Source organism: Pelophylax lessonae (assembly GCF_965119305.1).
Source record: "Pelophylax lessonae genome assembly, chromosome: 5".
Taxonomy (NCBI): domain Eukaryota; kingdom Metazoa; phylum Chordata; class Amphibia; order Anura; family Ranidae; genus Pelophylax; species Pelophylax lessonae.
In genome coordinates, this window is record NC_138772.1 from 471,844,458 (window position 1) to 471,871,162 (window position 26,705).

A 26,705-nucleotide genomic window follows, 5' to 3' on the forward strand; every position below is an offset into this window, starting at 1 on the left:
CAGGTCAGCTGATTCAACAGGAACTGGCCGACATTCTGACAGTGTGTGCAGCTGCGTGTCCAACAGGAGCCGGTCTCATGCCCGGCCTCTGTCAAATGGGCATGTTGGAAAACCAGCATCTGGCAAGCAGCCGATGGCTGGGACTGCTGATAAGTGTGTTCTGGGGGTTGAGAGGTGACCTCTTAGGCAATAGCTGGTAGCGCTGATAGTGAGGACATTTTCCAACATACTTAAAGTGATTGTAAAGTCTCCTTTTTAAATAATGAATAACAAACCTGTTCTACTTACCTGCTCTGTGCAGTTGGTTTTGCACAGAGCAGCCGGATCCTCCTCTTCTCGGGTCCCTCTTCTGTGCTCCTGGCCCCTCCCTCCTAACGAGTGTCCCCACAGCAAGCAGCTTCCTATGGGGGCACCCGCGCCAAGCTGCAGCTCCGTGTGTCCATTCAGACACAGACTTGCGATCTCAGGCAAATCAGGAGGGAGAGTCCAACGGCCAAGGGACTCGTGGACATCGCTGGACAGAGATGGGGTTCAGGTAAGTATTAGGGGGTGCTGGGGAGGCTGCTGCACATAGAAGGTTTTTTTATGTTAATGAATAGAATGCATTAAGATAAAAAAAAACTCCAACTCCTTTAAAGTAAGCTTTTAAAATACTTGATACTTTTGTCCTTGATACTTTTGTCCTTTTACCTGAAACTTTTTAAGCTGGTAACAGGGTCTTTTTGGCGGGGTGTGCCATTTGCACGGTCAACCAAACCTATTTCCTGATAACACACCCAGGTATGTCTATCTGTATATGTCCACCTAGTCTGTGGATGTGTGTTGATTGGGCACTGGACCCCCAGGGTAGACAGAGGGTTCAAGTCAGATAAAATATAGTCATTTCTAAGGGCAACTCTCTGCCAACCGAGGTATTCCAAAGGGTCCCTACAGCAGTCTATAGTACATTAAAAAGAGGAGAGCGCTTGAGTCAGCTCAGTAAGAATTTTATTTCATACAAAAAAAAAAAAAATGAAAAGCAAATGTCTTTGGGGACTCAAGAGGAGGATGGAGGTTTGAGCTCCCGAAAAATGTTCTATTTTTGATTTTGTGCTGTGAAATAAAATTCTTACTGGATTTATTCAAGCTTTGTGGTGCCCTCATCCTTCTTATGCTCTATATTCAGTCTGTGGATGTCAGTAACTGAGTTTTGGTGCACTATAAGCAATAATCCCTTTACAAAAACAAGGATATTAGGAATTTTGTGGAATCCCCCCACCCCAACCAAATACACTTCGCTGTATGGAGTGAATGTTCCCATACACATACAAAGGGGCATATAGACAGAACTGTACAGCTGTTACCTGGTTAATGGAGAACAGGTTACATTGTATACTAAGCTTACTGAGACTTAGGTTCATTGTGTTATTGTGTGTAGGTGACAAATCCCTTTTAAAAGTTATTTTATGTTTCCACGATAAAGTCCTAGCACTTCTTTCCCATGAACAGTGAAGCTGACAAGTAGAGATGTTATCCTTTGCAAATCCGATAATTTTTCACAGACATCAGAAAGACAGAAGTATTATACCAAGAAAATACATTTATTTCTGCAGTCTCACAGAAAAAAATTCCTGAATGGTAATTAGGAAAAATGACTAACATACTGCCCATGTTGTGTACAGATGATTTTTGGCAAAGGATAGCTGGATGGGAGCCAACTGCTATTCACTGCACAGCAGCACATTCTATTTGAACCCTAAATTTGATATTTACAAAAATCATATGACAAAAAAATCCCGTTGTAAAAAATAGGACACTTGTTAAAGTAAAAGTAAGGGCAAAACCTAACTCTAAATCTACTACTACCCACATTCTAAGCCTAATCTATCTCGCCCTGGTAAGTAAAGGTCCCTATACTTACCTATTCTGGAGCCGCTCCAGTTAGGTCTCACACTGAGCTGTCAGTGGCGGCTTCAGGGTGTAGGAGAGGCATAAAAGAAGAAAATGGTTGCACACCACCATGGAATCCAATGAGGAAAAGTTCCTTTATTCACATAAGTAGTACAAGGTGCAGCAGGGTAGGACAGTGGATGCATTTCACACGACTTCTTCATGCTTGTTCACTGAACAAGCACATAGCAGTTGTGTGAAACGTGTCTACTGTCCTACCCTGCTGTACCTTGTACCACTTATGTGAATAAAGGAACTTTTCTTCATTGGATTCCATGGTGGTGTGTGACCATTTTCTTCATTTATGCTTCTCCTGGTGGCGAGCCGAGGTTCAGCACCCACCTTGAATCGTGGACATTGACTAGCCTGAGTGGTGTTCTCTCTCTTCATTGTAGGAGAGGCAGCCGACAATGGAAGTCCCATAGTAAGTCAATGGGTAATGTCACTTTCCAGGCATCTCCCAGACACTGTCGGCTTTCTCCTGCATACAGAGGGCACCACTGGACAGCGGACTGGAGGAGATTCAGAATAGGTAAGTAATGCAATCTTTTTTTACAAGGTTAGATAGATAGGGCTTAGAATGGGGGTGGGAGTAGGTTTAGAGTTAGTTAGGTTTTGACTTTACTTCCACTTTAATAACTGTATATTTCATATGCCAGAAGAAGGATGGCAGGACATGCATGCATTGGAGGAAATTCATGGAGTATGAAATGTAATTCTAGCTAGAGGAAGGACAATGATATGGACTACTGAAGGCCTAAGCACCATGTATCTTCACATTTACAGATAGCAGAAAAAGATATAAAACACATACAGTAATGTATAGGATTATGAAAAATATTTGCAAATTTATAAAAAAAAAAAAGTCTATTAAGTCACTTAAAATTTGACTCCAAAATGTTTTTCTACTTTAGATACAGTGGGGAAGAGGTAGAACTTCTGTCATGTTTTTTAGTGCTGTCTATGTTCCTTATGGTAGATACACTTTCTTGTTTGGTTCTGGTGACATGTTCCAATGGGGCCACTGGATCTGAGGACAACTGTCTAGAGGGGATCGGTATCTCTGTCCCACTGGATCTGAGGACAACTGTCTAGAGGGGATCGGTATCTCTGTCCCACTGGATCTGAGGACAACTGTCTAGAGGGGATCGGTATCTCTGTCCCACTGGATCTGAGGACAACTGTCTAGAGGGGATCGGTATCTCTGTCCCACTGGATCTGAGGACAACTGTCTAGAGGGGATCGGTATCTCTGTCCCACTGGATCTGAGGACAACTGTCTAGAGGGGATCGGTATCTCTGTCCCACTGGATCTGAGGACAACTGTCTAGAGGGGATCGGTATCTCTGTCCCACTGGATCTGAGGACAACTGTCTAGAGGGGATCGGTATCTCTGTCCCACTGGATCTGAGGACAACTGTCTAGAGGGGATCGATATCTCTGTCCCACTGGATCTGAGGACAACTGTCTAGAGGGGATCGGTATCTCTGTCCCACTGGATCTGAGGACAACTGTCTAGAGGGGATCGGTATGTCTGTCCCACTGGATCTGAGGACAACTGTCTAGAGGGGATCGGTATCTCTGTCCCACTGGATCTGAGGACAACTGTCTAGAGGGGATCGGAACCTATGTCCCACTGGGGAGATCTAACTTCACTATTTATGCTGAGAGACCATGAGAGAAAGTTAGAGGAAAAACTATTTTTAGTGGTTCCTGGGAAATTAATAAAAGTTATTTATTCCGATGGGAACACTTGTTCCAATGAAAACTGTCAGAGTTCCCACATTTTAGGGAGGCAGATAGCAACAAAAGCCTGAGGTCTAACCCTTCCCCACTGTATCTAAAATATGCTTTGACTTGTGTTAACACTTTAAATGACACTTAGGAGGGCATCTATAAAAGAAACCCCCTAAATTGATTCTAAAGGCTGTTTATTTTTTAATGACATGTTATACTTACCTGCTCTGTGCAACGGTTTTGCATACAGCAGCCCCAATCATCTTCTTTTTGAGTCCCCTGCCAGCGCTTCTGACAACTTCCCCCATCAAGTGCCCCCAATAAAAAGTCTCTTGCTATGGCGGCACTCAAGCAGGCTCACTCCTGAGCTGAGCTCCTGTAAATGGACATTGTCCATTCACACACAAAGCATGGCTCAGCCCCGCTCCCACTCTCTCCTTATTGGTTCACTGGCCGATAGCTCCCGCTGCTGTGTGAGCCAATGAGGAGAGAGAGACCCAGGAGAGCTGCTGCTCTCTTGCACATCACTGGATCGAGATAGGATTCAGGTAAATATGGGGGGGGGGGAGCGCTGCACCCAGAAGGTTTGTTACCTTCTGGGAACCTTATGCATTAAGGTAAAAAACCTGTCATTAGAACTACTTTAATTTCTGCAACTTGTCAAGTGGCTACAGTGGGTTAGACCTAAATAAGTCTAGCTGCTGTGTGAGCCAATGAGGAAACCGAGACCCAGGAGAGCTGCTGCTCTCTTGCACATCACTGGATCGAGATAGGATTCAGGTAAATATGGGGGGGGAGCTGCACCCAGAAGGTTTGTTACCTTCTGGGAACCTTATGCATTAAGGTAAAAAAAACCCTGCCATTAGAACTACTTTATTTTTGCAACTTGTCAAGTGGCTACAGTGGGTTAGACCTAAATAAGTCTAGCTGCTGTGTGAGCCAATGAGGAAAGAGACACAGGAGAGCTGCTGCTCTCTTGCACATCACTGGATCGAGATAGGATTAAGGTAAATATGGGGGGGGGGCAGCACCCAGAAGGTTTGTTACTTTCTGGGAACCTTATGCATTAAGGTAAAAAACCTGCCATTAGAACCCCTTTAATTTCTGCAAATTGTCCAGTGGCTACAGTGGGTTAGACGTAAATAAGTCTAGCTGCAGTGTGAGCCAATGAGGAGAGAGAGACCCAGGAGAGCTGCTGCTCTCTTGCACATCACTGGATCGAGATGGGGTTCAGATAAGTATGGGGAGGGAGCTGCACCCAGAAGGTTTGTTACCTTCTGGGAACCTTATGCATTAAGGTAAAAAACCTGTCATTAGAACCCCTTTAATTTCTGCAACTTGTCCAGTGGCTACAGTGGGTTAGACCTAAATAAATCTACAGAGAATCTCAGGCTCCCAAACAGAAAACATGAGATGACAGAAGCGCAGCCAAACCATATTCATCCAAAAATCAACCCTCGTGTCTGTGCATAATTGCATACAGTTACTGGGCCCATACTTGTTCTGCCAGAAACACAGCAATTGAAGCCAGAACATCACAGGTATTGGTCTCACGACAGTTCCAATAAAGCAAACCAGTCACCACATAGTCAATTGCAAACTAAACACAGCCTGTATAAAACAGTAGTATCCATGTCTTCCAACTCTGGCGCTTTGCTGCTCCCTGGCCGTTGTGCGTATTCTACACTTGGGGGTGTGTGAAGAGCTTCTCCTCCAACTGCAAGCTGTGGTTCCTCCAGGTGGCCCATATGTCCTGTAGTGACATACGAGTGGGAGAACATACAGGGTGTGGCGGGAGGAGGTGTTATCCTGGCTGCCGAGGAGAAGCAAAGCACCGGAGATTAAAGACAAGGACCGCCTGTAAGGGTCACTTTAACAGTGACCCAATTAGCACAAAAAATATTTTACGATTGTTTTAAAATGCAGCCGAGTCCTCTAGTTTTCGAGCTAATGAAAAGCAGAAATGCTGCATTTGACAAATGTAAAAGTAAGTATGACACGGTTAAAGCATTCCTTGCCTTCTTTTTTTTTTTTTTTAATTCAGCAATTCTATAAACATCTTCTTTCAATTTAAAAAAAAATGGTAATACAAAGCAATTTTGTTTGTTCTAGTTCTGGTGCCAGATTAGGTAATTAGGATGGTGTCTAATATCCTTCCAGTAAATGTTTCTCCATAAACGTAGAATGGAATCGCGGGTCTGCGGGTTGCATTAGCTTAATGAAAACAAGATTTTAATGCATATTGTTACAGCTGCGTTTGAATGCACTTATTAAGGCCCCGTGTTCCCACAACCATATGGTTTTTGTCATTAATGTCTCCTTTGAGGAAAAGCACTAAAATTAGAAAAAAAAAGTTGCATCTTTGATTCCAATGATCCAAAGTAAATGATATGGCGACCATATGGCGCACAGCTCTGATGGAAGAATGTGGAAGTGTCCTTGTAAGCTTTTTTCTTTTTTTTTTTTCAAATTTTTGTGGCAGCCAATTTGACCCTGAAGAGAAGCATATTTTTTTTTTTTTTTTAAAAAACAGAGAAACCATTTGTATTCACGGAGGAAATGATGTTAACATGATGAAATTCATACAGAAAGCGTCTTTTTATGAAGCAAACATGATGAGTGTTTTTATAAACATTCCGGTTTAATATTCAAAGTATGCAGTGAAGTGGAAAAACAAGAGCGTTCCCAGAAAAATGGAGATGGAAAAAAAAAAAAAAAGTGTCACCTATAGCAACCAATCAGATTCTCATTTTCATATTTTTCCTGCTGTATAAGAGTGTGGCCATAGATGGTCCAGCAAGTGAAGAGTCGGATTTAAATGATGACTGCGTAAATTGGAACCTAGCAATCTCATCACTCAATATCACACCTATTTTTCAGCATGTTGAAAAATATAGGAGTGTATCTGCTCAGTGCTCTTTTCTCTAAAAGAAAAGGAAATTATCCTTTAACCACTTCAGCTCCGGGAGGTTTACCCCCTTCATGACCGTGACATTTTGTGCGATACGGCAAGGCAATTGTGCGGTCATGCGATGCTGTACACAAATAAAATTTAGGCCCTTTATTTCCCCACAAATAGAGCTTTTTTTTTGGTGGTATTTGATCACTTCTGCGGTTTTCTATTTTTTGCGCTAAAAAAACAAAAAAGAAGAGCGACAATTTTGTAAAAAAAAAAAAAAAAATTTATTTTCTGCTATAAAACATCTCCAATAAAAAAAAATGTAAAAAATCTAATTGCTTTATGAATTTAGGCCAATATATATTCTGCTATATGTTTTTGGTAAAAAAAAAAATCCCAATAAGTGTATATTGATTGGTTTGCGCAAGAGTTATTGTGTCTACAAACTATGGGATATTTTTTATGGAATTCTTATTTATTTTTTTACTTACAGTATAATGGCGGCAATCAGCAACTTATAGCAGGACTGCGATATTGCGGTGGACAAATCAGACACTAAGTGACAATTTTTTTGGGACCAGTGACACCAATACAGTGATCGGTGCTAAAAAATATGCACTGTCACTGTACTAAGGACACTGGCAGGAAAGGGGTTAACATCAGGGGTGATCAAAGGGTTAAATGTGTCCCTAGGGAGTAATTACTGTGTGGGAGATGCTTAAACTGTGGGAAGACAGATCAGTGTCCCTGCTTAGCAGAAACACAGAATATCTATCTTCCCTTGTCACAGAACGGCGATCTGCCTTGTTTACATAGTCAGACCGCCATTTTGCCTCTCTCAGGAACGATCATCGGGTATGCTGGACCTGCTGATTGGCTCCCGCTGTGTCCAATCACAGCGGTGCACGTAATGTGCCACAGGCCCGAAAGCACAAAATTACCTACCTGTACGTGATTTTGCGTTGAAGAGCCGCTGCCCCGCAGTACATGTTCGTAGGACAGTCAGCAAGTGGTTAGCACTCTAGCCCCACTGTAATATAGGCTTTAAATGGCAGAAAGTCAGGAGAGGACAGATGCCAGAGACATACATGGTGAGAGATCTGCCTTCGGCAATCCATAAATATCCTCTGAATAGCTGGGCTAATTCTTATTGCTGGCTATAAATACCACTTCTAACATAATAAAGATTTAAAGCAGCATTCAACCCAAAACCAAAAACGTAATATATTGCTGCTTACCAATCACTGAATGTGGTGGCTGCAATAGTTTTCATATTTTCATATTTTTTCCCCTTCTGTTCTCACCTGGTCATCTGGCCAGTAACACAACTGTATTAGAGTGCATTCACTCTGGATTAAGGAGCACAGGAGTCATAGCAGACAGCAGTGGCAGCTGGTGTTCCATGGGCTCTCTCACCCTGCCTGGACTTTTGGACATGTGCAGCAGCAAGCAGCGACTTCTTCCCCCTCAGTCTTCTCTTCCCTCCTCCTCCATGCCCAATGGCTTCTCCTTTCAGGCCAATCAGGAAGCTAGTCTCAGGACCCGCTTCCTGATTGGCCAGGAAAAAGATCCGTGCCATTGTCACACAACTGGGTGGGCTCAGGGTGCAGTGCTCTGCGCCCAGAGCCCACCCTTTTTTTTTAGCCTATTAGAGCTTCTGGTTCTAATCACATGGTTAAAAAAAAAGCCCCATTGAACTCCATGCATCCGGAGCCCTGCATGTAAATTAGGGGGCCTGACGCATGGATGTGGGGGGCGGGGTGGCGCCCCTGCACCCCCAATGCACCAGTAGCCACTGGCAAACAGCAGCATTGCCAGTTAAGGGGAGGAAACATTAGATGTACTAGCAGATTTAGATAAATTAAAGCCAAGCTCCAGCTAACACTTTGCAAGCAGTTACAGCAAAAAGGTTTGTTTCTTTTGGGCATAAAAAATGGCTGATCATTGTAAGCACCTCTAACAGTAGTAAATGGTTTATCTCAACCCAGTAACTGCTACATATGCAGAAAAGCTTGTTTTGTTGAAAAACAACAGACTTACTGGCCAGATCACTAGGCGAAAAAAGGAAAGAAAGCCTAAAAAGAATACCATATCTAAGGATTGGTAGGCTGCAATATAATAAATGTTTGCTTTTGGGTTTAATAGTTGTTTAAGCATGTCTTACATTAACCCATGTGTTTATGGGATACAAATGATTACATCAAACGCTTGTTGACGTTTCTTTACTAAAACCCTTCAGTGCCTACATGTCTGCCATTTTGTGTAATGACTCCGGCTTGGCAGATGAGTGTTCTTGTGTGAGTTTAGAATGTAATGTGCATTACATATGTACTGCTGAGATTTTGTGGGATGATGAAATAGGCACAGCCTGAGAACACAGCGACTGCAAACTCTGTGGCTTAAGGCACATAGGAATTATGAAAATATTTTTTGTTTGTTGAACATAACCACTAAATTATATAATTAAACAGAAGCAAAAAAGAAAAGTGCTCTCCAGTTTGTGAAAGTGGTGTTTTTTTCATATCTAGTTCTAACAGTCTATTTCTCCAGGCCGGAAGAATTTCAACCTATTAATGCATCTCTGCTCCTACCTGGAAGAATAGAAGCCCAAATAATTCTGAAATTTGGATTTTGGGATTGTTGAACAGTGTTGAATTCTATTAAAACACAATTTTACCAAATATTTAAAGTCCCTGCCCTAGGGATTGACCGATTATCGGCAAAGCCGATATATCAAGGGCTGATATGCACTCTCCCCGATATATCAGAATCAGCCACCAAGGTGGCCGATATTACCGATATTTGGGAAAGTGCTTGTACCGGAGTGATGCCTGCAGCTAGAGGCATCACCCCGGTACCAACGTCCATAGCCGACGGTCGGCTGTCTTGTAATGACAACAAATGCAGCTGAGAAGCCGCTTGGCTGTCATTACAAGGAGCGGGAGGGGACGTCCCCCCCTCCCGCTGCCTTCTGCGGCTCGCCTGGGTGTTCAGTCCCACCGGGAAACCCGGGCAACCAGCCTGCATGGCCGCTGAAGACCCAATTAAAGCCACATTCGGCTCTGATTGGGTGTCCATGCAAAAAAACGGAAGTGATGTCATGACATCACTTCTGGGTACTGGCGCCAGATTAAAAAAAGGACAGCATTCAAAACAGTCAAACTTGGGTTTTGAATGCTTTTAAGTGCAGAGGAGGGGGTTGGGGTCCCCCAGATCCCTCCACAAGAGTACCTGTCAAGTAAAACAAATTTGCACCTGAGCGGGTATTCTTTACATTCACATTGGCTAAGATCTGGGGAAAAGGACTGTAACTACACTTGCAAAATGCACAGTCTATTTGCCTTTTGTAAATCAACTCACCTGTGTAAATATATGCACTGTTCGCACCCTCTAATAAATACAGTGGAAAGAAGATGCAATGGTTTGTTTACATTTATTTTAAGTTCAGTCCCTTCAGTGCAAAACAGGCATATAATGTGTGAGACCAATCTTTGGTGCTGTAAGAAAAATCTGGCTCCTTCACTGGGGGTCGTCCCTTTAATGATCAGAGCCAAGGATGAACATTACAGCCCTATTATGATAAATGAAGATATAATCATCTCTTCTATAAAGTCCATCCTTTCAAATATAGATTTTATTAGAAAGCACTGAAACCTTCTAAATTATTCACTAATGTCTCTTTTACGCCCCATAACCGTAAATAAGAAAGAGAAGCGAAAGGGCAGAAAGTCACCTAGATACGCGCTTCGGTCACTGTGCAGTGCTTACACCTCGGGATTTATTTTCCATTTTCGCTCTTAAAAAGCAAAACAGTAAAACACACATTTGTGACCTAGCAACAATAAGGTTTGAAATCCTTTCCAGACCAATGAACTGTGCAATACCTTCAAAAATGGGATGACAAAGGGTCGCAGTGGAAAGTTGGTCGCTTCTTGCAGTTTGGAATGAAATTCTTCAATTGTCAGCGTAGAATTCTGTTGGGTAGTGGAAAAAAAAAAAATGAATAAGAGAAAAATGCAGTTTAATGGATTGTCATGATATTCAAAAGGTTAGGTGTGCACAAATATTACAGAGAGGCACTCATAAGTCTTGAATCAAGTGGACATTTTTTAAAGTTCTAATGTACAAGGGACTGTTAAGTCTAAATGTGGAAAATAATTGAGCAAAATTCAAAGTCCACCTCCGGGAAACTTGAAAATTCCTCCATGCTTACTTAAAGAGTCAACGTCTCATTTAGGTCTAAAAGGTATTAATACTCCACTCATCTGTTCTGCTAGACTAGTACCTGCAGCATCTTTTCCCCCATGCTCCAGTGGTCTAAGGGCCATCAAGACAAATGCAGCGTCCATTGAGACAGTCCACCACTGGAGCATGGGGGAGGGGGCATCGTTTTTCAGGGAAGCAGAGGATCATGTAAGTAAAATGTTTTTACCTCTAGACCTAAAAAAGCAGTAAAACAAAAACAATTAGATTACTGAGGCATGTCGAAAACTGTAGCAGGTGTATACACTAAGGCAAAAGATTTCATTCTCTTTTTTGTGTTTGTTTTGGGAGTGGTTTGTTAGAAATGTCCTGCTTGTTGCATCTTTAATGCAGTTTCCAGCAAGATGCACCCTATAGGAGTTTAATGGTAATCACTAATTTCATTGTAAACCCCTCAAAATGTTGTCCAGACTTGCTATTTGCATAAAATCCCAAATGTAGCAAACAGGTTTAATTACCATATATATGTGTGACTTGTTTTTCCCAAACAAAAAATTACATTCACGGTTAGACCCCGTTCACACTGGGGCGACGCTACTTGCCGGGGCGACCTCACACCTCGGAGCAGCCGGCACGGACTTCATATCATTGAAGTCAATGCAGGTCGCTCCAGGTCGCCCCAAAGAAGCTCCGGACCCTTTTTCTAAGTCGGAGCGACTTGTGTCGCTCCTATTAGAACGGGTTCACAGCCACTCTATGGCAGGCGACCTACGGCGACCTGTCAGGCGACCAGGTCGCCTGACAGGTCGCCCCAGTGTGAACGGAGTCTCAGAATTTCATTTGAGAAAAAAAAATTCAAACCTGCTCTTTCAAATTTTCTTGCCGCTATGGTTGAAAGAAAATGTAGATTCTACTATTAGAAATGGGAACAAACGTTCCAAATATGAACTTTTTGGAACAAAACTCTACTGGTGTATGGCCAGCTTTATTGTATCTTGCAAATGTTTGAGCAAGCGTCATTATATTTGGACACGACCCCACAGGTCATATCTGGTTTAACTAACACGTTTTGTTTTAGCAAGTGGGGTCAGACTGGGGCAAGGTATGGAGGTAACAGAGACAATGGGGTAGGGGGCGACTGAGAACACCCAATTTTTTTATCATAAAACCTTTGCCAGAAGCTAGAATTACTGCCCCAGGGTATCACATAACTAAGCCCAAAATAGGACTTAATGTCCTGCTACACAGAACACAAACATGCTTTCTAAAAACACAATATCATTTCATGAAAGGACTGCATCAAATGTATGGAAATTTAAATATTTTCAGATGCAGTAAAAAGCAAAATACTGTATATACAATAATTGAGTAATTCGGTCAAATTTCCATCAATGAAGCCTCTAGGCAACGAAAGCATCTCTCTGCTAGGGGCATATGTTCTTCACAATATATATATATATATTTTTTTTTTTTTTTCCTAACGGTAATAAATAATCGTATATGGGTGTGTACAGTAGATATCTATCTATACAATGTAAGAGCACCTCATCTGACACTACAGGCATGGGCCTGATGTGTCCTATGGTAAATCTGGCCCTGAAAGCAAATAGCTTGTCACAGGTTGAGCAGTACCATTAACTCGGATGTCACTAGGGGCAAGAAAAGAAATGCAAATTTGGATTTCTTCCAATCCCCTTCCTTTAAGTGACCAGGCCTGGCTTTAGCTGGAAAAAATACAGGTCAAACCATGAGGAGCTGTGCTCCACAGCACCAATAGTTTGTTTGTATTTCTGGTTGAATAAAAAAATCATCTGCAGACTGTACTGTACTCATGGATAAGGAGATCTTTATACTTTACAGGAAGTGCACTTTAAATATATACTTGCCTAAACTCTGGTAAATTGTCACATATATCTAATTCCTTGAGATTACAAAAATAAAGCCTGTAAAGGGTCATTCAATTACAGGTATCTTCCTACTTATTGCCTGTTAATTCTTTTTTCTTTGCATACTCTAAATGCGTTATCTGATGAAAGAAGCTATGTAGTACATAAATCTGTCATCACATCATTTCACTATTCATAAGCAAGGATGTATCTTGGACACAATGCAGAACAGAATAACACAATGCAGCCAGTAATTAAACAACATATGCCAGTAATAATGTGTATGGATTTCTTCTTGCTCTATAACATGGAGCTGTGAATAGGCTGCATTTTTCATTGTTTAGTCACTGTCATCTGTCAATTCTAGAATACATTTTTTAATTAAAAATTGAAAGTCCTGTATTTTATGTTCTGTTTCAAGGATTTCACAGGAATAAGTATGTAACCAGGAATACGAATGTCTTCGCACAAGGTTTATCTTGTTTCCAGTTAAACAGGCCATTGATGGTATTATCAGCTCCAACTATTTTCTTTATGTTTTGTAATGGGGATGGCTCATCTGAGATTTAGACTTGTAAATGAATAAAACATTTTAATCAACGATGGACAAACCCAGGAAGCCAGGTAGACAAGGTGCCTAGTATACTAATGCTGACGTTTTCCTTTTATTAAACTTTTTTTTATCATCATTTGCAGCATTTGAACCAAAATCCTTGCAGCTTCCTAGAACAAACCGCTTAGTTTAAATGCTTTAGAACCTTGTGCATACCGAACGTGAAAAATTATAAATGAATAGACATTTCAAGATGTTGGAGCTTTTTTGTTTCAAATGGATTTGACACTTTTTTCAGTTGCTAGCCACTCATGGTAGCTTCAAATGGCCTTATACTGTGCGTCCTACAAATAGATTGTGCCCTCTGACAAAAGACGTTCGCAAACTTTATCAGAAGACAAAACCCACAGATCAAGGGAAGGCTACACCCTAAAAATATCCCATTGGCAGTGACAGGTGGCAATAGATCTGCCCACCCATGTGCACCAAAGGCGATAAGTGACCTGCACATACTTAGGATGGGCTGTCCTTAATCATATAAGGGCACTTTTATGTGTTAGTTGTGATCCCTTTAAGAAGAAACAGGTTCATCTTACAACAAAATGCACAACACATACATGATAATCACGGTCTTGAAATGAAGTCTTGTTCACCTTTATGGATGTTCTATGAAAACTTAAGGTTTGCATTGTGATCTGTCTGTAACATATACCAAGGCCCAATGTTGAATGCTGACAAACAAGAGTTGCCAAGTAACAAGTTCAGTAAGCCTTAGAAAATCTAAATCCAGCACCCTGTAGATTCTTCTGTATAGCAATAACAACATGGCAGAGGTTGTAATCTTTCCCCCGCCATAGATCCAAAAAAAAAAAATTTGGCCTAAATTTCCTTTTCTTCTTAGTTATGCTTCTGTCCCTCAAACAGATGAGATTTTCATGGTGTACCCCAATTGCTTTTTCAGTGGAGGCAAAAAAATAACCAATTAATTGGAAGTATTGCTGTATAGACTGAATTACTTGCATATAATTGACCATTTTATAACCGCCATGTATGGTCTGACCACACCAACACAACTGAATACTCAACCATATCACGAGCATAACTGATTACTCGATCATACAAGATACTATAAGATTTGGAAACTTGATGCTCTAACTTAGCAATGCAATTTTTCCATCACCAAAACAAGGTATTTACAAAACTGTAATGGATAACACAACAAAAATCTACCATGTTGGTTATTCACTACCTGATCATTACTAGATGGTTATTAATCAGAATTCGAAGCGGATATCCCTCTATAAGCAGAGCAATCATTAGAAAACTAAACCTGCAGTGACCCAATCTGTTACCCAATTTGGAAGATCTTCCCACCTGTGATCATGCCTGGGCCTAACATAAAATGATTTAAAGCAGTTATACTGTTTATCTAAAGAGTGAACACCATGGCCTGAAGTAATGCCAAGCATAACTCTTCTCTAGGCATAAAAGAGTTACAATTTGCATGCAAGACATAAACTAGGACTGTGTCAATCTACTTACCACTAATCCAAGCACAAGTGTGCGGACTCTTTCTCCAATTTCTGGTGAAATGTCATTGCCAAACTGCTGTAACGTGGTAAGGAATCTCTTCAATTTGCTGAGCTGCCGCGCACCACATGCTGGAGGCAACTGCTGATTTGCCAGCGAGGAAGAGGAGGAGGACGAAGGTCCATTACTAAAGCCATTAGGAGGGGATGGAGCTCCATTCAGTGCTGTTGGTGAATGACTTGTGCCATTTGTTACTGTTGAATAAAGCAGAAAATTGTTATGGTTACTTCCAGTAAACCTTACTATATCAACATTAGAACCTTAATTTATATTAAAATCTCAATATAGGAACAACCTCTTGGTCATGTATCTTTTACAACACCTGATTCCAAATTGCAAATAGATTAGGCATAAAAAAACAACTAAAAAAAGGCATACCGTATTTTCCGGCGTATAAGACGACTGGGTGTATAAGACGACCCCCCCTAATTTTCATCTACCGGTAATACTTATACTTAGGTTACCTTGGAGATATTATACTCGGCGTATAAGACGACCCCCCATTTTTGGGCGATTTTTTTGAGCTTCAAAAGTAGTCTTATACGCCAGAAAATACAGTACCTAACAAAAGATGCGGTGAACAAAAGGAGGCAGGTACAGAGAAATGAAAATGTATTTTCGGTGAAACCATAATTTTGGCATATACAAAAGTTATATTTATACAATTTTAATTTGCTTGCTTTTCTCCTTTTTTTCATGAAGTTGTTTTATATACAGTATTTTCACCATCAAACCATGACTAATGTACTTCAGATAATACAATTATGCACCATTACACTATGACTACCAAGATAAAAGGATAAGCTACACAGAGGGGTTGATTTACTAAAGGCAAATAGACTACCTACTTTTCAAGTGCAGTTGCACTTATTTTCAACAGAGTTTAGTAAATAAGGTAGTTCTGCTGATTTCCATCATTCAATCATGTGCCAACAATTTTTTTTTTTCCTTGCACCTGATTGGGTATTCTTTACCAAGTGAAACTTCATCGCATTAACAAAGCTCTGGGGAAAATGAGAGCAACTGTACTTGCAAATTGCACAGCCTATTTGCCTTTAGTAAATCAACCCCAGAGAGTTTATTGACCAATTAGTCTTTGCAGACTAATAAGGCCTCTTGCACGCTGGAGTAAAAAACCAAGACCCTTTTTTTACGGATCTGGACATAGATGCACTGTTGTCTATGGAACAATGCACACAGCTGCCTAAAAATCAGCAATACAACCATAAGTACAGAGCCATAAAATGAAAAGTGCAGCAATTTGCACACATACATGTGTTTATGCACTGTTACATGCATAAAAACACACATTACACACACGGCAATAAAAATAAATTTACGTGTGTATATACAGTATCTCACAAAAGTGAGTACACACCTCACATTTCCGAAAATATTTTAGCATATCTTTTCATGTGACAACACTGAAGAAATTACACTTTGCTACAATGTAAAGCAGTGAGTGTACAGCTTGTATAATCGTGTCAATTGTCTGTCCCTTCAAATAACTCAACACACAGCCATTAATGTCTAAACCGCTGGCAACAAAAGGGAGTACACCCCTAAGTGAAAATGTCCAAGTTAGGCCCAATTAGCCATTTTCCCTCCCCGGTGTCATGTGACTCATTGGTGTCACAAGGTCTCAGGTGTGAATGGGGAGCAGGTGTGTTAAATTTGCGGTTATCGCTCTCACTCTCTCATACTGGTCACTGGAAGACACTTTGGGCCCAATTTTTAAATGTTTTCTTAGGGGTGTAATCACTTTTGTTGCCACAGGTTTAGACATCAATGGCTGTGTGTTTAATTATTTTGAGGGGACAGCAAATTTACACTGTTATACAAGCTGTGTACACTCACTACTTTACATTGTAGCAAAGTGTCATTTCTTCAGTGTTGTCACATGAAAAGATAGAATAAAATATTTACAGAAATGTGAGGAGTGTACTCACTTTTGTGAGATACTGTACATAGGCACATTTATGCACGGCCTTCTGGAACATTTTACTTAGGATCCTTCTGTCAAAAGATCCTGAGTATAAACATTAATAAATGATTATGTCCATGTGCAACTGGCCTTAGTGTCCAAAAACAGTAGTTGTAGAACACAAACACTGCAAAGCACTACACAGAAGGAATCACTGCATGCATATGTAATGGGCTAATATACATGCCCCCATGTACTTTATGTAATTAAACAGAAATTCCAGGCAGCTCAATACACAGTAAGCCCCCGGTCACTAAGGTACAACTTCAGGTTCGACATGCGATTTACATATCGTGCCTGAAGTAGCATCCAATGTGTTTCTATGGCAGCGTCTTAATAGGTATGATTTGAGAAGTAGTTCATGTATTATATTTTTAGAACTTCAGCACGATTTTACTGCCATAGACCGTAACGTAAATCGTGCTGCAACTCGTACCTGTGTCTATATCAGCACTACTTGAACCCTTCTTCACAGCTTTTAAAATAATTGAAAACAACACACCATTCTGGCTCCAGAGTTAACTTCTGGGCGATGGCTTCTCTTTAGTATGTTGCTGTGCTTCCTCTTTGTTTGAGGCGTTTCTCACCCCCCACATTGCTAAAGAACTACTACATGAACCGGTTGTGCAGCCCAGGTCCAAATAACGGACCCAAAACACATTCATCAACTGAACCCTTTGACCTTGGGTTCCAGTGATTTATCTCGAATCCAACAATAGTCTAATCGCACATACCTAAACTGTCTTTTGTCGCATAAGGTTTGCAATTCTGCTTCAACATTCTTACGATTCACAAATGTACACCACATTGCATAACCAGACAGGTGACACTACTATTTTGTTTCAGTTTTTCAGCATCACTGGTTACCTGCTCTTTCACTGAATAGTGAATTTGTGGCATGTTGGTGCCAGGTATACATCTACTGGCACACCTCTAATGTACTTGGTGAAGTTGTGGATGAAAATCAAATGACGGGTGCAGATTTCCTACAGCCAATTATTGTCACAATGCAGCCAAAAAAGACAAGAGGTCCATAAGCTGTAGATACTGGTGCCACTGTGAAGGCATTGCCACTGGGGCACCATGTGGACTTAATAACATTGCAAACACTCAAATACCAAACTCAATATATGACATATTTTCAATGTCTAGTCACATTTTTAATTTTGAATTACTAAGTAGGCTAATGTATAGGAGTGTATTTTTTTTTTTTTTTATCCCTTTTATCCATTATAAATATAAATTTAGTCAGCAAATGTAAAATCCATGTCTCCGTTATAAGTCCTGATTTCCTAGAAGACTCCAAGTTTCTAACAATGTCTTAAAGTGCACCCCTTTGCAAGAAAGAAAAGCTGAATGTCACAGCATACAATTCATAATTTTCCAATTCATGAGGCTTGACAAGCCATTTCAGCGGCATTAAACCAGCAGGAAATACGCTCCTGAATGTCCCATCAAAGTATCTTTATAAAACATCTATTTATTCACAGCAAACCATTTGCACAATTTATCCTAAATATAGCAATCATGTTTACAGCCCAAACAGGCGGTAATGCCAATCTGGTGGGGTAGTTACCATCCTATAGTTCTACAATTTTCATGATGATGTCATTCATACAGCAGTTACAGGCTAGCGGGTAAACAGAGCAGAGCTGATTCTCTAGACCCGGGCAGTTGCGTGCTATAGAAAACGATGGTTTCTATTCTGTATATGCTTTTCAGTAAGAAATACCATGTCCTAATTTTTTAAAGCATTACATGAAAAATGACGATTGATGATGAGGAAGGGTATTTTTGAAATTAAGTCTTTAGGTATTGTGCCAGCGACAAGATATGTGCAGTCTGTCGGCATCTACAAGGTAGAAAATTGTGCATACGAGTCAATAGGAGTTGAAAAGAATCAAACTGTGCTCCATATATTGGCTAAATACTGATTTCTTCAAGCAGTGAGACAGTTAGGAGTCTTGCCTGCAACAGCTAGGTGAGGTAAGTGGGGAAAATTGCTGGTGGTGTCTCAGAACAATTTGTAAAAAAAAAAAAATAATAATAATAGATTGTGATGTAGTCCTTGCAAGAAAGACCATTTCTTGGACCGATTTGTGTACTGATGAAAAATCTGACCATGTATATGAAGCTTAAAGAGACCGTATAAGTAGCTTAGAGAATTTAAGGAGTCAGGGGAAAGAGGTACCTGTGCATACATGCAACAATATCATTTCCTATTGCCTATTTCGGATTCCTAATGGGCAATAATGCAGCCCATCATAGTGATTGGCCAATAGGAATAAGTTAGGGTGGAAGGTAGCAGCTAATACCAACCAAAAGTGTTGCAATTTTGCCTTCAGAAAGGCTAAGCATTTGACTTTTACATCTTTTGGAAACTGCTGATATGTGTAGAAAAGTTTCAGGAATCCCAAGCACAGTGCATAGGATTACCACAGCATCCTTCTCTAGGAATACACTGGCTATACATGTTACACGTATGTCCACAGGGGTACTGAAGATACATTTTTTCTGGTCATACGCTATACGAAAAATCGGCCGAAATTCATTTGGACAGTTCTTTTGTTTTTTGGCCAGTTAATGGTCACAAATTGGTAATCGGTTGTGACATTTTTGAGCCGAACAACAAAGGATAAGTTTGGAAATTTTCTGCCGAATGAATGATAAATTGAAAGGTTAATGTGTTTCTCAACCAAACTGTTTGCACTAGGTATAGGTTAAAAAATAAACAAAAATGTATTAATTTATGTCCATTTAAAGCGGAGTTCCACCCATAATTGGACCTTCCGCTTTAGGTAGTCCTAGCCCCCTGACATGCCATATTTGGCATGTCATTTTTTTGGGGGGGGAGCGGGTACCTAGTTTTGACAGGTACCCGCTCCCACGCGACGCCCTGAGCGAAAGTTCTCCTCTTCCCCCCTCTCCCTGCAATCTTCTGGGACATGTCACAGGTCCCAGAAGATTGCCGGCCAATCAAGACGCGCAGTGCAACTCGCGCATGCGCAGTGCATACCCGGCTGTTAAGCCGCAAGCTGTCACAGCTGGGTGCCCACACCAGTGATGCCAGCACGGCCGAGACCAGAGGGAGAGGATCGAGGCTTTGGGCGGCCGCATCGCTGGACCGTGGAACAGGTGAGAGTGTGTTTTATTAAAAGTCAGCAGCTACACTTTTTGTAGCTGATGACTTTTAATAAACACAGAAAAGGCTGGAACTCCGCTTTAACGATTTATCAGTCATTACATGATGGCACGATTGTTTGCTCTCATGGTCGAGTGTTCGTTTTTCGAAAATGAGTTTGAATGATTTTTCATATAGTGTATGGTCAGCATCAATCTGGCCATAGATAGATAATTTTTTTTCAATCAGACAGTGGGCCGATAAAAAAAAAAAAAACAAAAAAAACACTATAGATTCCCCTATCCACACAAGTGAGGCAGATGGAGGATTAAAAGCCCCCTCAGCCCCCCCACCCCACCCCACCCCCCGCCATTCTGCTATTGTATTCTGACAGAAAGGACTACTCCAGTGTCAGAATACACTTATCAGCGCTGCAGCTGACTGGCTGGAATTCATCCAGCATTCCTGTTCAAGAGAAGCCAATTGTTAGATCAACTTCTCTCAAGCAGTGATAGCCATAGATAGGATTGTTATTCTTTGCTGAGCAAGCTGATTTTTGACCCATCTACCGCTAGCTTAAAATGACAAAAAAAATTGTTAAATAATTCTAGCATTATGTAAATGACCAAATTGACTGTACCACATGCTTAACGAAAAGTCACAAAATTAAGAGCTATTTGCAAAGCAACCAAGGACTGAACCAACCAACCAAACCCTAAACCACCTAACCATGCAATACAGGAAAAAAAAGCAACTGTCAACACACAGACAGATTATTTACTTGATGTGACAATGAGTCCATTAGGCCCTGGGGCTGCATCTAGGCTATGGAGGCACTACAGTAGTGAAAGGTACCACCTGTGACCGGCTAGACTGAAAGTGGTGGCGATCACTTGGAGTTACTGTTATTATTTGAGCAGCAATTGAAATATGAATGTGATTAAATTGTCCAATATTTCCCAAGGGACCTTCCTGTTTTATTTAGAACTTTCATAAATGACTTTTGATTTACACTTTTTCTGTATGACCGTGACAGCAGTTCCCTAGGAAACTTCGGCCTGGAGTTTTCAAGGTAACAACAAATTATTGTGGGCTAAACAAAGTGCACTATGCAAAGTAATACAAAGTGTTCCATTCACTGGTGAGCATAGTAAAAAGTGGGTGTAAAGGACATGGTTTATTGTGACACACATCTTCCAGCACCATTTTCTTTGGATCTTGGTCACAAGACATCTCAGAGCCTTCAAGATGATGTGATTGCAGGTCTGTAAAAGGTGCAGACAGCTTTACAATGCCCAGCATGAGTCACTGACTACAGGTTCTGTTCCAATTGATGTCTGAATGGTGAAATACCTCCACTCATGGTCAGTGGTCCCTAGGCAGCAAATCTTATTAGTACAGGGGCAAATGTCCCTCTACACTGTTCTCCCCAGTAGAAGGACCCAACACTTGGGAAGGGTCATACTCATTACTATAGAACAGGGGTGGACAGCAGGGAAACTCAGTAGATTTTAGTGATCGACAGATATCGTTTTTTTTTTATGGCTGATACCGATATTTTGGTCATCGGATATCGGTATCGGCCAATATTTTAGGACATTTAAAAACATTCTTTTTTTTTCACAGGTACTCTGGTGGATGGATCTGGGGGTGTAAAAGACCCCAAACCCCTCCTCTGCACTTAAAAGCATTCAAAACGCCAAGTTTGGCTGTTTTGAATGCTCGCATTTTTTTTAATTTGCCGCCAAGTATCCGGAAGTGATGGCATGACATCACTTCCGTTTTTTTTCATGGAGACCCGATCAGAGCCAAATGCAGCTTTAATCAGGTCTTCGGTGGCCGTGCAGGCTGGTTGCCCGGGTCTCCCAAAGGGACGGGAGACCTGGGCGAGCCGCAAAAAGCGGCGCGGGGGGGCAACGTCTTCTCAGCCGCATGGGTTGTCATTACAAGACAGCCGACCGTCGGCTATGGATGCCGGTACCGGGGTGATGTCTATAGCTGCAGGCCTCACTCCGGTACAAGCACTTTTCTGAAATATCGGCAATATCAGTAACCTCAGGGGCCGATTCCGATATATCGGGGAAAGTGCATATCGGCCCCCGATATATCGGCTTTGTGATAATCGGTCCATCCCTAGTAGATTTCCAAAATATAATAAATTGCAGATATATATATATGAATACAGTATATATTATTGGATGCTCTATGTAAATAAGGTCATTGGCCTTCTTTAATTCAAGCCTACCAGTCTCCTCTGACTTAATGAAATTATTAAACCTTCCAGGTGGTTTTTCTTCTAACTCATAGCAGTCACTCAGCTAAATGTATTTAACAGAGGTATAGATGGTCAAGGAATGTAAACATACATATCTGCATATGAAATAAACACATAATTATACGAGACAGCAAGTAAATATTACCATAGAATTGATTTCATAATAAAAGCTGAAGTCCTCACTGAACGTACACTAGTTGCCCCTACAAATAAACTTGTCTAAACATATAAAATTAAAGCGGAGCATGGTAAATAATGCATAAGCACAGGCCATGGGCTCATTAACACGCATGTTCATGCAACACATAGGTGTATCTGGGTCATAAAAGAAAATTGTACATCAAAGCAAGCAATTCCTTCAGAGATATTGGCAGATGACATTATATGCAATATATATTAACTGTCATGCCGAGTTGAAGCTTGTCACTTCTTACATCAAAGCCTCCCGATATGTAACAGACAGTCACACCAGCCAATTGGGATGTTTGGGAGACGGAGACAACATGTCAAAATTGTCATCTTCCTCTTTTAGGACTCCATGTTAGTCCAATAATGGGGTGCATCAACCAACAGGAACACCTATGATGAGGCGAGGACAGACCTAAGTTGGCAATACACTTTGTGAGTGGCCCTGTTGATCCCTTCCCACTCATTATCCTGCAAAATTAAAGGAACTGGGCAGAAAATTGTTGGTTGATCACTGGTTGCATCCAATCAAATGCATCTGCAGTTTGGTGTATTCAGACAGGTCACCAGAAGGGTTCGTCCATCCAAGTTGTATAGAACGGATGGAGGAATCTGTTGGATTTTTTTTATTTGGCTTGCCATAAAAAAAATCTATCAGTGTATGGCCAGTCTTACTTGAAAGGTCAAGATTTGCATATAAATGAAGCTGCATACATCTCTGGATCCAGTCATCATTCTGACATATGTCGTCCTGGCTTATACATTTTTCACATCATAAACTCTGTGTGAATTGCCCAGGTGCATGACAAATTTACTTAAAACCATAATCATTACAAGCAGCGAGTTATTTGCCATGAAAGGATTACTCACATGTTGTGGGTGTGAATGAGCTTGTTCTTGGAGCTCCCTGTGTCGTTGGGGGAGGGGGCATTGTTGGAGGTGTCAACCTGGATTGCGTCTTTACATCCACAGGTGAGTCTGGCATCGTGCAGCGCTTCTCAGTACGATCTGCAAGAGAAAACACAACAAAACTCATCATTTTCACTGTACAAAATCTAAAAAAGTAAAAATCCCCTGCGATCAGCGTTATTCCATTAAAAACAAGACTGCAATTTATTTTATTGCAATTAAATGAAAACACCCCAGACGGACTTTACATGAAAAACCCCCATCCTATAATCTTTTTAGTGTTTTTAAATTCCATGTGCACAGATGCTTCCAAGAGAAAGCAATAACAGCAGCTGAATTCAAAAGCTTAAATGGAAGTATGGATGTGAAAGGAAGGAATGAAAAGGCAGGACGGTAATGAATCCCCATATGACAGCTCCGACAAACCCCCAACCTGATGCCGTGTCCTACAGGTGAGCTCTTGGCAGCGATCCGCTTCCTCTCAGGCTCCCCTTGTAAGCAGCACCTGCTGCCCGCTCGGCTGCCTTTTGTTGTGATAGCGAGAGAGACGCGAGGAGCCCGTGTAACGCTGCGAGTCGCCTGGCCCTATTTCCCACCCTATTTTCTCTTGTTTTATTCCAAAGCAACAATGGATAAATACCATATGTCACATAGTAAAAAGCTTTTTCTTTGTTTACACAGCGGCGGATTGTTTATACTTGTTCATTAGGGGGGAAAATGCACAAATAGTCCAGTTGATGCTGCAGCTTAAAAAGAAAAAGATTACAGGTGTATTCCAATTACTGTAAATATTGCAAGCTGGTGTAATTCACAGTCTGCAGTTCCTGTGTGACAACGCAAGATCCAGACGTGTTATTAGTGCTAGAATAGGTTCAGTGTGAACGTGGATGTTATAGGGAAGGAAAGAACGAGAGAGAGGCAGATGGGGAAAAAAAAAACTCAGAAAAAAAAAATATTTGATATATATATATATATATATATATATATATATATATATATATATTTATTATAATTCTATTATATATATATTTATTATAATTCTATTATATATATATTTATTATAATTCTATTATATATATATTTATTATAATTCTATTATATATATACACTTATTATAATTCTATTATATATATATTTATTATAATTCTATTATATATATATTTATTATAATTCTATTATAAATATATATATATATATATATATATATATATATATATATATATATATAAAACAAATAAATAATAATAATAGTTGCAGCAAAGCCCTTTTTTTTTAGGTCTACCATAAACCAGCCAAAGTTTTATTTTTTTATTTTTTAAAAGGGAACAGCTGTTTTTTTGTGATTTGTGTCTCATTGGAGAAAAAGTTATCTTTACTTCCTGTCTCACATGGGAAGTATGCACATTATGAGCATGAGATGGACTATGCGGTGCATACAGTAGATTAATAAACATACTGTACGACTATATAAATAGACAGGCACAAAATACTTGTTGGAACCAAATAGAGAGTTTATTATGTCTAACCCATAATAAAAGATAACATAGCAAATCATATAATACTAATAATCCAGGACAAAACAAAAGTTATATAAATTAAAAAAAAAATAAAATAAAAAAAAGAGTCTTTGCTGCACTCATTAATATTATTTATTTATTTATTTATTTATAAGTATGTCTACCATAAACCAGGCAAAGATTTTTTTTAAAGGGAACAGCAATTTTTTTGTCATTTGTGTATCACCGGAGAAAAATGATCTTTACTTCCTATATTACAGACCTCTTGTCATATAGGAAGTATGCACCTTATGAGCATGAGATGGACTATGAGGCGCATACAGTAGTTTATTAAACATACAAATATATAAATAGACTGGCACAAAATACTTGTTGGAACCAAATAGCAGGGAGTTTATTATGTCTAACGCATAAAGAAAGATAGCAAATCGTAAAATACTAATATGGAAAAAAAAAAAGTAAAATATAGTTGAAAAAAAAAAAAAATAATAATAATAATAAATTATTATATATATATATATTTTTTTTTTTTTTTTTTGCAGCAAACCCTTTTTTTTTTTTTAAAGTAGGTCTACCATAAACCAGCCAGAAGTTTTTTTTTTTTTTTTAAAGGCAACAGCAGTTTTTTTGCCATTTGTGTCTCATTGGAGAAAAAATATCTTTACTTCCTGTCTCACAGACCTCTTGTCACATGGGAAGTAAAGAAAATGTTTCCAAAGTAAGGGAAATTTCCCCGTAGAAGTAAGGAAAATTCCCTCTTAAAAAGTTGTCACTTGGAGCAAGTGGTCCCCATTGGAAGACATACCCTCTAGTCTTAAGCCTCGTACCAACTATTGGCTGGTATCGACCAGTTCAACAGAAATGGGCCGACATTTGGCCTGTGTGCACGGCAGCCTATCCAACAGAAGCCAGCTGAACTTCCAGCATCTGTCGAAGGGGCATGACGGAAAAGATCTTCTGAATGGCATCCAATCAGTGCCCTCAGCCAATGGCTGAGAGCGCTGACCAAAGTGTTTTGGCGGTTTGGCAGTTCCGCTATCAGAACACAATAGCTCAGAGTGGAGATCGCTGTACTATGATCAGATAGTTAGTACAGCGAGCTCCTCAGGTTTTTTTCATTCATACCACTGGGTTGAGCAAAAAAATAAAAAGAATAAAATAAACTGATAGTGTGTACCTATGCTGGCCATTGATGGAAAAAGGAAACGATTCCCCCATCCACACAAGCAAAGTGAATGGAGGAATTCTACCCGCTGTGCTAATGTATTCTGACAGCAGGGGCTCCTCCACTGTCAGAAAACACACTGATCAGGGTTGCAGCCAACTGGCTGCAGCAGCCATCAATTGTAAATTTTCAACAGTCCTGCTCAACGGAAGTCAAACGCCAGATCAACTTATATCGAGCGTGAACAGCCATAGATGAAACAAAATTCATCTGGTGTCTGCTGAATGAGTCGAATTTCTAATTATCCATGGCCAGCTTTATTCTAATGACAAAACAAAAGTTTGGATTTAAAGTCCTGGTAAAAATTAGTCAGAGAGAACATAAAGAGAGGATGAATCTCCTAAGTGGGAGCTCCATACTCTATTCCAGTGATGGGGAACCTTGGCACCCCAGATGTTTTGGAACTACATTTCCCATGATGCCCATGCACTCTGCAGTGTTAGTTGAGCATCCACAACATCTGGGGTGCCAAGGTTCGCCATCACTGCTCTATTCAAAGTGGAAAAAAGTATGTTCTTTATACTGTAAAGGGTTAGTTCATCTTTACTAATAGAAAAAAAAAAGAAAATGCCTATGCAGGTAAGATGCACCTGTAGATACAAACAAACTGTGCAGTTTTCACTAAAGTTTGATAAGGTCCTATAGGTGTAGGCCATCAACGTACCTCCTGAGGCCAAAAAACTTCCAGGCAT

At 40.3% G+C, this 26,705-nt stretch overlaps 1 protein-coding gene across 5 annotated transcripts in view; it reads right to left on the reverse strand.

Annotated features, from left to right (window-relative positions):
- RUNX1T1 (RUNX1 partner transcriptional co-repressor 1) overlaps positions 1–26,705 on the reverse strand; it is a 213,184-nt gene that overhangs the window by 44,730 nt on the left and 141,749 nt on the right. For 4 of the 5 annotated variants that reach the window (XM_082258318.1, XM_082258321.1, XM_082258317.1 and 1 more), the window contains exons 2-4: positions 23,233–23,370; positions 14,749–14,990; positions 10,449–10,538 (exon numbers count right to left, since the gene is read on the reverse strand). In XM_082258318.1, coding sequence (XP_082114444.1) covers positions 10,449–10,538; positions 14,749–14,990; positions 23,233–23,370 — 470 coding nt within the window. Of the gene's footprint in view, positions 1–10,448; positions 10,539–14,748; positions 14,991–23,232; positions 23,371–26,677; positions 26,700–26,705 lie in introns of those variants that run through there. The other variant, XM_082258320.1, reaches the window with a different exon arrangement.